Raw genomic sequence first — 14,755 nt, forward strand, 5'->3', positions numbered from 1 at the left:
CTGATGTACAAAGAAACTGTTTCTTCTGCATGCAATCAAAGTTCAATTGGAGTTCAGACTGATCAGCACAAAAAGGGCTTTACAAGTATTTGAAGAGCTAAAAGAGGATCAGATATAACACTGGTCTGTTGCTTGAAAAAACTGGTCATAAATAGGGACATAGACAAAGAAAAAACATTAAAGCCCTTTTCAGCTCTTGTCTTCAACACCAATGGAGGGCCCTGATGCCCCCATAGTCTGGTGTTGGAAGACCATGACTGGGGGAAAGATACATTCTCTGTCAACTCCAAACTTGTTCAAAACTTGTTTCATCACCTGGATGCACATAAGTCACTCCAAGAGTGCTCATTCCTGGGTACTGAGAGAGCTGGCTTATGGCATCACACAATCTCTTTCCATTATTTTCAACATCTTTGGTGTCTGGAGATGTCCCAGTGGGCTGGAACTACATTGCCCCAGTTTTCAAGAAAGGCAAGAAGAACGGCTGGTAATTACAGGCCTGTCAGACTCACAGTGCCTGATGAAATTATGGAGAAGGGTAATCTGGGAGCTACTGAAAAACACTGAGGCAACAAAGTCATTGGTCATAGCCAGCATGACTTAGCAAAAGGAAAAGTGCTGCTCAACTAAGTCCATTTCCTTGAACCATGACAAGGTTACCCAGGTAGTCGACTAGGAGAAGCCAGGAAATGTGTGGTTTTTTATTATAGCAAAGATTTTAGTAATGTGTCTCAGAGTATCCTTATGGATAAATTCACCAGCACACAGCTGGATAAGTCAATGATATTTTGGGTGAGCAATTGTCTGATGGGTTGGGCTCAAAGGGTTTATTAATCAGGGTTGGAGCAGATTAGCATTTAACGACAGTGCTCTTTAATGCATTTTATGAATCATCTGGACACAGGAACCAAATGTAAATTCACTCAATAATTTTGCCTACCATATTAAACTGGGAGTAACTGTGAATTCCTTTGAGGATAGAGAGGTTTAGAGAGAGATCTGGATAGACTAGAGAGCTGAGCTTTCATGGACCATATCATGAAATTTAACAAGAGCAATGCTGCATCTGAGATGGAAAAATCCTGGGCATATGTACAAACTGGGGGATAAGAGGCAGGGAAGCAGCCCAACAGAAAGAGACTTGGGGATTTGGATTGGTGGCAGGTTGAACTCGAGTCAGCACTGTCCCTTGGTAGCCAAAAGGGCCAACCATTCCCAGGAGTACGTCAAGCACAGAATCACTGGTTGGTCAAGGAACGTGACTGTCCCACTCTACACTGCTCTGGGGTGGCCTCACCTTGAATTTCATGTCAGTTCTGGGCACTTCAATACATGAACATCAAACTCTGGAGTATATTCAGAGGGTGACCAAGCTGAGGGTGAAAGGACTCAAGGGCAAGACTTAAGAGGAGCACTGAAGTCACTTGGCTTGTGCATCTCGGAGATATGAAGGCTGAGGGGGACCCCACTGAAGTGGAGCTGTGGAGGGGGAGATGCTGACCTCCCCCCTCTGGGAACCAGAGCTGCTTAAGAGGAATGAAGCTGCTAAAGAGGAAGTTCAAATTGGTCCTTAGGAAAAGATTCTTCACTGAAAGCATTGTCAGTCACTGAAACATGCTTTCCTGGAAAGCAGTCACAGCACAAAGTCTAACAGAGGTCAAGGAGATTATGGATGATGCTCTAGTTTCGTGGTTAGTCCTGAGAGGAACAGGGAGATGCACAATGATATTTATAGCTATCTTCTGATCTGAAATATTCTATGCTTCTGTGACTCTGGAATTAACTGTTTTACCATTACTTATGTGTACAGTGTTTGCATGTTTCAGTGGAGGCACTTGAGCTTCTCTCCCAAGATTCCTTCAAAGGCAGAAGAAATTGTAAGGAGACAGAAGAACCATTACAACAGAAGAATTAGGATGCTGAGGTATGTTTAGTGTTGGCCTGAATACCAGCATGAAGGCTTTGGAGGTCTAGGAGCTGTGTGAAAGTCTCTGGGGCTCTGTGCCCTGGATGCAGTGGGAGAAGTGAGGGGTCATCCTTGGGATGCAACTTACCTTACAGTCCTGGGTGCAGTAACACACACACACAAAGCTGGCACTTTTATCTACCTATTACAGAGGAAAAGAGCCAGTAGATGGCACTCCAGTATGTGTAACACTCCTCTTGGGGCTGACAAGGAATGTAACACCTGCTGCTTTACTTGCCTACAGGATGCTATGTGCTGCTTATCATTTGCAAAGGAAAATATGAATCTCTTAGTGATGTTTCAAGTGCACATGCAGAAAAGAGGCATCTCCCTAGCAGTCAGCATAAGTGTTCCTGGAAGTCTCCACAGTCCCCAGGGTACTCATGGACTTTGTGGCCTCTACACTGAACCACAGAAGTTTCTTCACTTCAGCTGGACAAGCTACAGGAATCAGTTATTCAAGATGTTCATGTGAACAAGAGTCAGCAAGGACTTACAGAGAAAAGTGTTTCAGAAGAATGACAAGAGGGTATCTGAGCTGTGAATGCACAGACCCTTCTCATCTTCTGACAGGATTCAACATTTTGAAGTGCTTCCTTAAGGAGTCTATTTTTACCAACACCAGTGGGTTCAAAATTACACCTGACCATTATTATGTCCTGTGGAGCAGCACTCTTTGGGCTGTACTGAAGTAGTTAAGAGGGCAGAGGCAATGCACTTCAGATGCAGCCTGCAGTGCCCAGCTTCACTTTCCAACAAATTCTGATACCTTTAATGAAGAAACTGACATTAAAACGTTCAAAAAATCAAGTATTTCTTGAATTTTGTGCTTCGTGTAGTGGATCAATAAAAAAAATTAGGGAGGGGATGAGGTTTTTTTGTCAAGTATAGTGTTTCTTCCAAACTCTTTTACACAACATATCATGTCTTGTCCTTCTCCTTTTTTTACTTTAATAATGAGGTCCTTCTGAAGGCTTAAATTCTCTTTACATTTTTGACTTGTTCTAATTGTAAAGAATATTTTTTATTGCCTTCCTTTCAACAGAAGTTATCAGTTTAAGACAGAGAAACAAAGCAATGGAGTGGAGAGGAATGGTGTTGCTTTAAACTAAAATTGCCAGAAGAGGGGAACCTCAATCCATCCAGTTCTTACCAGTCCCGTGCCGGGACCAGCAACAGATGTTCACAGTCCAGAGAGGGACCACAGGTCAGCAGGAGAGCTGAGGCAGTTCAAAAGAATTCCAGCCACTGCAGTTAGTAAGTCAGCTTCCTAGGGAGTCTTATCTCAATGCCTCCATGCAAATGCAGACGACATGGGGAGCAAACAAGACGAGTTAGAGACATGCACAGGCCTGCAGGACTGAGATCTTACTGGAATCACAGAGATGTAGTGGCATAACTCCTATGATTCCAACGTTGGAGTGTATGGACACAGGATGTGTGGGAAGGACAGGCAGTGGAGATGAGGAAGGGGTATCTGTCTTCATGTCAATGTCATGATGGAGTACATGGAGCTCTGCTTGGGGATGGCTTTGGGACCAGCTGAGAGCTTTTGGGTCAGGATTAAAGGGAGGGCAGGGTCAGGTGATGTTATAGTGTGGCTCTGCTACAGACTGCATGACCAGTCAGACCAAGAGGATGAGGCCCTCTGCAGACAGATGGGAGCAGCCTCACACTGAAAAGCCCTGGTCCTCATGGGGGACTCCAGACACCCTGACATCTGTTGTAGGGACAGCACAGCAGGGCACAGGCAGCCCAGGAGGCCCCCAGCACAACTGCCCTCTCCAAGTGAGAGAAGGGCCAGAGAGCAGAGGCAAAACCCCCTTCAAGAACAGACCATGTCACAGCCAATGACTAGAGAGAACCCCTACTATTTGCTTAAAAGGGTGTTCAAATTAGACACTGGAGGTTTGTGGAAGTCCCCACACTGATGACAGGACACTACTGCAATTCACCGTGTCATTTTTCTGGTTTTGGGTATCTAAATCCACTGAAATACACTTCTGAACCTATACAAGCCATGTAATTCAGCAGTGAGAAAATCTCAGATCTTTTGTGGCAATTTTTTTTTTCCTTATTTTAACATTTTACTCAGGCTTTATGATGAACTTAAAATATATTTCTGTCTTAACTAATTTACAGCTTAGTCTCTTAAAAGAGATTTACTATTATTATTTTCCACTCCTTTTTCTTCTCTTATAATTTAGGTTTAAAAAATTCTACACAAATCACATATTTTCAAACAAAAAGATTGACTTTTGATGGGATACGATATATTTTTATTCGTATTTTTTGTACTAATATGTTACTTTTAATTAGTTAATTTTAAAATTAATTCATATAAAGTTAATTTTTAAAGTCAAAATGTCACATGCTTAATTATATAATTCAAATGTGAAAAAAATAACACAAAATATAATTTATTATAATGGTTAAATACTTTGTGAATATATATAACTCAAATTTCAGTATCTATATAAATGAGCTAGCATCATCACTTTATCTTTTTGTATTCTTTCTGTACAGCACAGAACAGAGATGGTCCTACTATTGATGACAGTTTCTCTACTCGTTGGTTTTACATTGATCATTAAGAAGTAATTTATTCATACACACACACCATTTGCAACCTGCATTCTGTGCCTGGCAGGGTAATTAAATCGTTGCTGTCAGCAAGTCAATCAAACCAGGGCAGGGCACACAGGTAGTGCAAGGCTGACAGTGATCAACACTCTGCTGTTTTTTTAGAGGGTATGCTCAAGAAACTGCTGTCTTCCTAATTGGCAGGAAGCACCAGAACAAAACCATAGCCAGGAGTTATGGTTTGTGCTCTGTCTCTGGTTTCTCATAATTTAGAAAGCAAACAATCCAGCACATGGGTTTTGTTTTGTCACAACAAATAATTTAAGCATTTTGTATCATGGCTCTCTTTATATATGTTGGTTTATTGTGAGTCAATGTAAAGAGAGCAGCCATGGTAAGTAAAATGGGCTTCAGATTAATTACCAGCTCATGACATTATGCCAGTTGCATCATTTAACTGCACTGATCACTACTAGATATGACAAGTTCACATATCCTAGTGTTTGTACAGAGCCCCATAGTTTAAAAATGGAAGCTGACCTTCCTGTTTTTAACCACACTGATCTGTCATGTGAGAGCAGTGCCACTCTTGTAGAGGGTGCCAAGTGTAGCTACGTTACTCATTGCCTCATGAGGCAAGGAAATACTGTGCTGGACTGTCCATGCCCTGACAGAGACCTCACCTAAATCAATTTTAGGTGAGCTAAGGCTATGGGAACATTCTACGGACAGTTTGCATAGCACAGGCATGTGTGAGGGAAAATAAAGCTGTTCTGTCCTGTAGACACCTTTGTTTGTCTTCAGGACAGAACAGAGAGCTCAAATGAAAATATTCATTAAAATGCAGAACAGCCAGTGAGACTCACATGTTTATGTAGAGAGGCTCTTAACACCCACTGAAGCTAGTGGGACTTAATTAGAGGAAGTTTCCAATGACATTCTCAGCTGACGACCCAAACATGGAGCCACCCTGAATCAGTGGGCTTTCATGAAAACATTGGCACTAACAAATATTATTGCGCTCCAGTGTGAATCACAATCACTAAAACATGCGTAGGGAAGGCTTCTTGAAAGCCTGAGGTCACCTCTGGAAACCATTCCACCTACATTTTTTAACTTCCTTCTATCTCACAGAATTCTTAAAAAATAATGTGTGATTCAATGTTAAGAGCCCGTACAAGAATTCTGAGTTTAAATGTTTCCCTATGACAAAGGGGAAAGTCACCCATTTGCAATGGATAACCCCCACTGTTCCCAGCAATGTCAATATCCTTGACTATGCATAAACATGTTACAAAGATTCTAGATGAGTGAGCAGAGAACAGAGAACAAAAAAACATTGGGAAAAACAAGATCCCCTGTCATTCTTGCCATCTTCAAAAATATTCCTAGCACATTATTCAAAGTAATACTCCACTCTTTTGATGGTTTGCTATTTCAAAATTTGTTTTGTACTTTTGCATAAATATAAATAAGAACAGCTCTCCTGGACTGGACCAAAGGTCCCTCCTGCCTGTGGCTATAAACTCTGTGGCCACAAGAGCACTTCCAGCTGTGGAACACAGGCATGTCAGACTCTTCCCTCTTGTGCCCTCCTCACAGCCTCTCACCTTTTCCAGTTCACACACCTCCCAGACCTGACACAGTCACTGTGCATTAGCCAGTCCTCAGTAGAATTCTTTTTCATTAATTTGTCCATCAACCCATGCATGATTTAGGTGCCCTTTCACACCCTGACCCCTATCAGCCTGATGAACCAGCGGCTCTGCTTGTTGATTCCTCCCAACATTCATTTTGGAAGAGACAGCATACAGATGTCCCTGCCTGGTACATTGCCCTCATGATTTGATAGATCCCTGAGGAAAAGCCACACCAGCTTTCTCAGATTTCTCAGCCACAGCCAGCCTCTGCTGAGCCCTGCTGCTCACCATGCCGTGCATGCCATACACAGGCCAGCTGAAGGCTTTCCACTGAGGAACTGGTGCCAGTTTTTCCTGAGTGAAAATCCCCACAGTGAGATCCTGTGGGGACACAGTAGGATAACCCACCACAAGTTACAGTGAGACCTGCTGAAAGGTGGAGCAGGGGCAGTTTGGACCCTTGGGAATCTCTCTATTGAAATAAGTGGGATTCCCAATATAAAAGTCACACATTGCCACTTGGAATCAAGAATGTGGCTCCTGTTTGCTGCTTTTGTTTGTTTATTTATTCATTCTTGATGCCTTTATGCTTTCACTGACTGTTAGAAAGTGGGAAAAAATAAAACAAAACCAGCACCTACATAGACTAATGAGCAGTGCTCTTTTCTTCTACAAGAGGCAATGAGAAGTTTGGCTTTATACGTGCCAAAAAAAAAAAAAAAAAAAAAAAAAAGGCCAAAACAATCTTTTTCACCCTGTGACATTCATGTGTTCAGGCAATGGGATTTTTCAAAGCTCCTTTCTAACACCCTGAGCCGGAGCATGTGCACTGGAAAAAAATCCTGTTTGATAGGGCCTCTTAAGTTTTCTCTTCCTCCTGTTTCCATCTCTCCACCTTGGATGGTCTCCCTGGCTGAGATTCAGTGGCAGGCTACAGAAACAAGTTCTATGTCTGTTTCCATGCATAAATGCTGTCCCTATGTATGCCTCAGGACCACAAAATATTTTTCAGACTCTGGACAGAGAATCACTGCACCATGCAGGAAAAATCCTTGAGCCATTCCAGAGACTAACTCCATTCTCTAACATGGATCATGTCTCTCTGCTTGATCAGAGCTGGCACCTGTTGTAACCCCTCAAATCCAGTGTTCAACAATTCCACAACTGATTTTAAAACCAAGTCATCATAGAAGAAGTCAGGTGCTCAAATCTGTGTCAGAACTTCAAAACAAATATCGAGTAACGTAAGAAAATGACTCATTCATGTTATGACAGGGTTTCTGACTGGTGCAGCTGGATGAAGTGAACAAAAACAGGAAGAGAAGCATAAGCTGCTTTCCAATGATTTTCTTCAACTCGGACACAGTAGGGGTGTCTGCTCCATCACATGTGAAGCTGCCATCAGAGCCACATCTTGTGGGAACTTCCCCACAGTAAGAAACCATCCTTTACAGCAGACTACTTCCCCTATCTGCTCTGGATTACACAAGAAATTCATCACATGATTATAACATTCTCAGGCTGAAAAACCTGAGAATTTATATTGCTCTTGGGGAAAAAAAAAAAAAGGACCAGTAAATTAATTTAGCACAATAACTTCTTCCAGTTCCTTTGACACTTTTTTATTTCTCATTTCCAGATGATATTCTGGACTTGCAAACAAAGCAATCAGGTAGCCAAGGATCTACCAGGTTTCCTACCAACCTATTTTTAAACAAGGAAATATATTTCCCTGGAGCTGATAGCAGAAGATGCTCTTAATTAGTCTGCATATTAAATAAACTTGGGGGGGGTATATTCAAAATATCTCCTTTCCACACACTCTTTAATTACTTATTATGTCTTTGCTAGCAAAATACTCCTTCTCATACTCTAAATTTCTAAAGCTGAACTCAGTGTTAGCCTGCAGAGAAGTGTGGTCACTGATGTCATCCTTCCCTCCTTCTCTAGACCAGGTCACTCTGGCTGCAGGCTCTCTGGGAACACTGGATAGGATAAGGCAGAGGCACCAGTCACATCTCCCTGGCTTTCTATCAGGGGTGAGCATAAGGCAAAGCTGAATGATGAATGCAGAGCTATCTCCAAAGCAAATTATCTGTTAGTAGATAATAGCTAAGGAGGAAAAGCTAAGATGTTTTACTATATGATATGGACAAGAAAAGGGATCTGATGAAGTTACTAGTCTTGGTGTGATTTAGATTACCTGAAATGTTAGTCCAGCTGAATTAAGCAAAATTAATTCATTTTAGGGGAGCTGAAGACTCTGTGCATACAATAATCTGTTATTCCACTAAGCCTGGTCCTGCAGGACAGGAGACCACAGGCAACCAGGGCTCAGGCAGTAGCTCTTGTTCTCAAGATACCTGTTGGCACATTCATATAGCTTGAAAATGCTACTATGTGAAAAGCCTAATTTCCCTCTTTTTTAAGTATTCATGCTGAATATGGCTAATGCCTTTGTGGTAATATGATGCACCTTTTTCTTCTTGTGCCCTGTTTGGTATGACTCTTAGACTAACAATTTTGATTTGCCAACCTGACAGCATTTAGTAAATTTAGAAAGCCTGAAGGACGCACATGCTTTTGGATTTATTCACTAGATCTTCAGCTATCTGATTTAGACATTTTCTGACAAGATAAATGAGGGATAGTAGTTTGTAACGTGCCAAATGTTATGACACAGAAAACTTCTGTTAAAAATATGCCTGAAGCAAGACTTCTAATAATGTTCTTAAAATACTGTCTAGTTTCTCTGAGATAAGGCCCTTACACCTCTTAGGCAGAAGACTGTGTGCTCAGATTTTACACTGTATTGTGGTTTGTAAGAAATCCCCACCTACACATTAGATTAAACAAGAAAAAGAAAACATTAAACAAGAAAAAGAAAAATTAAAAGGATTGTGAAGCTTTATTATATTATATATTATATTGTTGAACCAATGTTGTGAAGGGAAGGATGTAAATTGAAAAAGACTGCAAAATGACATGTGGCGCTTTAGGCACAGCCATAAAGAGCACACAAATCTGTCCTAGACACCTGTGTAGTTCAGAATACATCTTATCCTTCAGACCCTTTTCCATTGTCCCTCATCAGCTGTAGGAAGACCTAAAATTTACAACAGTAATTGACATTTCTGAGCCTGTTATATATAGAAATATACATATATATATATATATATATATATATATATATATAAAATATTGAGATTTTCACTTCACACTGTCTTCTTCTCTTTTAATAAAAGCAAGAAAATACAGAAATTATTAATCCATACTTGTTTGCAACTTCAAATAAGTAAACAATTCCAGTGGTAAACAGAGTTGTGGTTCTGCTTTCCTTTCATTCACCCAGCCTCCTAAAGAAAATTATTCCTTCTATTAGTAATTTTTTTTAAAAGTTGTCCTTTTCTTTGTGTCATATTGCTCAAATATTACCCGTATGCAAAACTGCTCCATGCACTGACTCATGTACCACAAACCAATGTATCTTCATTTCCTTGTTTTTACTAAGTGACTTTATGCAGGAGAAATTATCCCCAAAACAAGTCTGTTTTAGAAATGGATCTATCTACATCTCAAGAAAACCTCCAGTGTGTGCATAAAAACAACTCATCCAATTTCTCTGGGTTTGATTTCACTGGAGTCACAGCAATCATTAGGGCCTTATCTCTTTTGTAAAGCCACACAAGGTACACCTCACTAGGACATTAGTAGGGAAGGGCAGTGGTGCTCCTGAGCCATACTGGATAATTCCAATTTACAAAACCACATTACAGGGAAGGAAACCTTCCACACTCTAACAGAATGTTTATTTTCTATCAAAGCAGCTCATCTTTTCCCTATCATAGTGCCATTGACAAAGCAGTCACATCAAATGGGACCTAAAACTATAAATTTAACCTACCTGCATTCAAAAAATGAAACTTACTCAGAATGGAAAAAGAAAATAATATAGCCGTTATTTAGAGAATGGCAATGCTTGATACGGGAACATGTGGCTGTCCTTTTAAGTAGGCAGAGAAGAACAAATAAAACCACAAGGTATTGTGAATTAAGAAGCACAAGGCATCTCCTATCTTCTATTGTCAAGAGCCATCTGAAATGCCTTCTCGTATAGCTTCTGAGAAAAGTACCTTTAGAAAGCTTTTCTCTCTAGAACAGGATCACCTCACCTGGCTAATTGGTTCCCAGCTACAGGACACCTTTTAGAGTTGCTACATTGTTGTGAGAGTAGCTATCATTTCACAGCTTTTCCGAATGAGGAGAGAAACAGCAATTCAAACTGCTAGTACCCTTTGTATTTTTGGATGTTTACAAGCTTTCATCTTACAAAAGGTTAGCTCATTTCTGTGTTTGGAAACACCAGACTTCCTATTTCTTATTGATCTTTTCATCAAACTTTTCATCATCTGCTGAGAGGCCAAGTAAATCCATTTGAAGAATAAACAGAAATATTTGATAAATACTCTCCAAACAAATCACAGAAAGAAAATTAATAAAGCAAGTTAATCACACCAAGATAAAATTGCACCTTCTGAAAATTAAATATCAGTTGGATTTTAGCTACCAAAAACCTCTCCAAAGCATGTTCATTTATGTTTGTCCATTAAAACACTGGTGGTTCCAACCACTCCTTCACTAGTTTCCCCACTTTGTAAATCCTGCCCAAAATGTAGTTAAGCTAGGGACAGAAGGGAAGACCTCAGTTCAGGCTGAAATCTGTCTCATAACTTTGCATACTGAGTTTCAACAGTTGTGTACCACATGCCTTTTTCTGAGCTAACAGAAATTTCATATTCTTATCTGCAGCCTGAAAGAAGGGATGGACAGCAGCTACTGAAGCACCTGCTCAGAAAAGTGATGAAAATTAATATAGCTCTATTCTTCACTTGCAGAATGTTGACATTTACCTTTAATATTCTTCATTAACATAATGAGAATAGCCATGTTACATGATATCCAGCCTGAGCTCAGCCTCCACCGTGTCCTTGTTTCAGCTCTTCAGTTGTTACAACTCATGAAGTAATTTGTCTGTGAAATATTTATTTTTGTCTTTTTTCCAGCTCCAGATGAGCTCTCTAAACTGAGCCAGTGTAACCACAATCAAGTTTGTATCTTTCAAACTGAGAGTGTATGTAACTAAACTGAGCTAACCCCATTCATAAAGGCAAATTTGGCTTGGAAATTCATTTCACTTGTGACAAATGGGGTGGGGGGAGTTAAGGCTATTCAAGTAGAGGCTGAGAATACAAGCAAGGGGTAACAGCCTTTAACAACAGCACCACTGCTAAAAGAAATGCTTATTAAATCAAAGTTTCTTTACAAAATGAAAACTTCTATTAAACGTTATTTTTTTCCTTTTTTTTCCGAAGATTAGTTAGGAAAAGTTCATTCTCTGGAAATGTAGCAATGAACACCTGGCTAAAGAACTACATAATGTATTTTTATTGTTTACTGGGAGTCTGTAACAGGTGGTATTAAAAAAAGCAGAATAAAACTTAAAATGTAATGTGATTACATTCTTCAAAAAACCCCAGCAGTTATAATCATGTCAACAAGCTGAAAAATGTTCTACCTGTCTTCTGGAAATGGGTACCTATTTCCTCAAGTTGCAAAACTGAATAGCCTCAAGGATCTCAACAATATGACTCTCTGGGGAAAAAAAAACACAACTGGATGGTTTTTTTTAAGTTGAAATAACAGTGTAAAGTTGTTGAGATGTTTAAGTTGCTTCTACATATCACACATGGGACAGGTACAGAAAAATAATCTCCAGGTGATCAATTATTTATTTACTCTGCAGAAAAGACAACTGCTAAATAGAAAAACAGTGAGGATCACAGTAGGAAAGCAATAAATCAGTGAGTAGCTTCTTAAAGAGGAAAACACCTACACAAACTGGCACTGCAATTTGAGGCTTTGACCTCAATTACTGTCTCTACTGATCAGAAATTAAACCTAACACCGACGGTGCAACTGCAGAGAAAATGGATGCTTCTCACAGCTAGTAACCTAGAAAATGTAACAATGTAAATGATTGGGTTTTTTTATTGTTAGGCATCCAGTAGAATCTCCTGCAGCAGTTTAAATTGTCCCTGTGTTTTGTTCCTATTTTTCTCCCTGTAGAGTGGAAGTGCAGTGATGATAGTCATCAAGCACATTGCCCTTCCTGTTCTAAATGAGTTATCTTTATCTTCCTCATCTTTACTCATACTTGCAACACCAGCTCCTTCTGATGATAGACTAATTATCAGGACTATTGGGTAATGCATCTGCTTATTAGCACTGACAAGAAGAGCAGTGGTAACACAAAGGACCTTGCTGTGTGCAAACAGAACCAATTTATTCTACTGGATTTTAACCTGTACAGACACTCAGAAAACCCAGCCTTGAGTGTGATGGTCTTTCAGTATGTGGCTGCTTGATAAAAATATGTTTGACTATGTGTGGACTTTAGCTCTTACATTTCTCTTTTCAACATTCTTCTAAGATTTCAAGAAAATAGATTATTAGCCTGTATTTAATTTACCTAAGCAGTCAACCAAATACGTTGTGACTTACTTGAGCATTTTAACTTAGAGTTCATTCTCAGCTTGGCTGAATATGGCAAATGCAATTAACCATGCATAAACTGTCAGAAAGACAGCAGAAAATTCAAATTATATGGGGATAACTCATATATACAGAAGACTTTTGTTTGGTATTCCTGGGCCACAGATAGCTCAGGGAAAACAAAAAAAAAGAAAAAGCTAATTATTCAGGGGACTAGAGAGATTATTAGCTGGCAAATATGGGTGCTCTGGTTGATGATTGGTTGTTACCATTCTCTGCCAGCCATAACCAACACTGGAAAATGGATTACAGGAGCACTCTCCTGTCCATTCAAAAAAATGATTTATCCAGCCAGTTTGAGTTGATCTACCTGATTTTTCCTCATGTGGATGATTCACAGCTCATGAGGTTCCTTCAAGCAGAACAACCTTTTCTTTGCTGATGGCAGCAAAGTTGGCTCTTCACCTAAGAGAGAAATGTCCAGAAGTGGGTGGACTCCCTTTTAGATGATACAGAGCTTCTGGGTGTGATGACCCCAGCAATTGCTGACCAAAGTACACTACCTATCCCAAATGCCAAGAGAAAGCACTGGTAGAATGAAAGATCCTCCCCAGTAATATAAACCTGCATTCTTTCAGATCTTAATAGACTAGGCAAGTCCTTAAATGAGCATCTTGGAATTAAGAGGATATTATACAGCAGGCACATCCAGAGAGTCACAAATGTGTCCAGCAAATTTGGTTAGAGCATTACAATATAATACAACAATATAAAAATACAAGGAGGTAGGGTTAGGAGTTATTGTTTTTCATTACCTAGAAAATTTTATCAGTTATTGCTTTTCATTATTTTGTGGGAGACAAAATATTTGCAATCCTTAAATCTGTGAACTCTGAACATTGAATTCACTACAGAAAAGAAAAAGCCCTTCCCAGGGCAGATTATATTTTTACAGTACCTCAGACATCTAATTCTTTAGAGAAAAAAGGTTCAATAAACTAAAAATATATGATTATTACCAGAATTTTGATAGCATCACAAGTAAATGCTGCTCTGCCACAGCTTCTTCTGTCAAACAGTGCACAGGCCATAAAATTCCTGCTTTGAGGAGGCTGCAGATTAACTTCATTACTCTTGAAAGTAATTGTGATACACTATTGTTCTTTACACAGCTAAAAAATGTGTACCCTAATAACCAGAGTAAATAAATGGCTCACTTGACAGTCCTTCCTTGTCCAGAAAGAAAGAATAGATTTGGCTATCAGGATATGCAGCTTAGAAATATAATGGGATGCACAAAAACATCTATACTATATAAACAAAATACTGCTAAGTATTTTCACTTAAGTCTAAGAATCTTGACATTCAGTTAGTTAGAACTAGCCTTTTTTTTCACCTCATTTTCTCTTCTCCTCACAACAACTTTATTTTTTTTTAAAAAAAAAGCATTCCTTTCAGCAGATATTTGCAATATCTGAACATGTCTAGCAGAATCTATGATTTAAAAAAAAAAAAGATAAAACATGGGGCTAGTTATACATGTAGACAGTTAACCCAGGAATCCCATTCTGCAGCACTTTTGAAATAAGTAGAAGTAAGCCCACCATGGCAAGATGCAGTGAAGTCCCTGCAATGACTCCTCAGTGGGCCTCCCCCTTCCTCTCCCCCTCTCACCAAGGCACCAAGGGGTCTCCAGTGCATTTTTCAACCAGCACTTCTCACCCATCGACATGATGTCCACTTCTTCACCTCTGCTGCTCTCCCACGGTGGTCAGTCTTACTTAGACACCCTTGTCTGTATCTTGAGCTACTCTCTTGATCTGTAGGAGGAAGGCAGAGTGCTATAGGGTTGCCTTTATTCTGGTTATGTCTGAAAAACAAAAGCCTCTTCTACACCCACACTGTCCTTCATCACCTTCATCACAACAAGTTGGTTCCCTGGTTACAAATGTAACCTTGCTGTTATATTTGTTTGAAACTTTGAGCTTTGCTGTATGATGTTCAAGTACATGCA

At 39.7% G+C, this 14,755-nt stretch overlaps 1 protein-coding gene across 1 annotated transcript in view; it reads right to left on the reverse strand.

The window, feature by feature from the left end:
- TMC1 (transmembrane channel like 1) overlaps window positions 1-14,473 on the reverse strand; it is an 81,907-nt gene extending 67,434 nt beyond the window's left edge. Inside the window, exon 1 of the mRNA XM_086869785.1 lies at window positions 14,464-14,473. Coding sequence (XP_086725911.1) covers window positions 14,464-14,473 — 10 coding nt within the window. The remainder of the gene's footprint in view (window positions 1-14,463) is intronic.
- Window positions 14,474-14,755: the final 282 nt, after the last annotated feature.

The sequence above is a fragment of the Cyanistes caeruleus genome, chromosome Z (assembly GCF_971803275.1).
Source record: "Cyanistes caeruleus chromosome Z, bCyaCae1.hap1.1, whole genome shotgun sequence".
NCBI lineage: Eukaryota > Metazoa > Chordata > Aves > Passeriformes > Paridae > Cyanistes > Cyanistes caeruleus.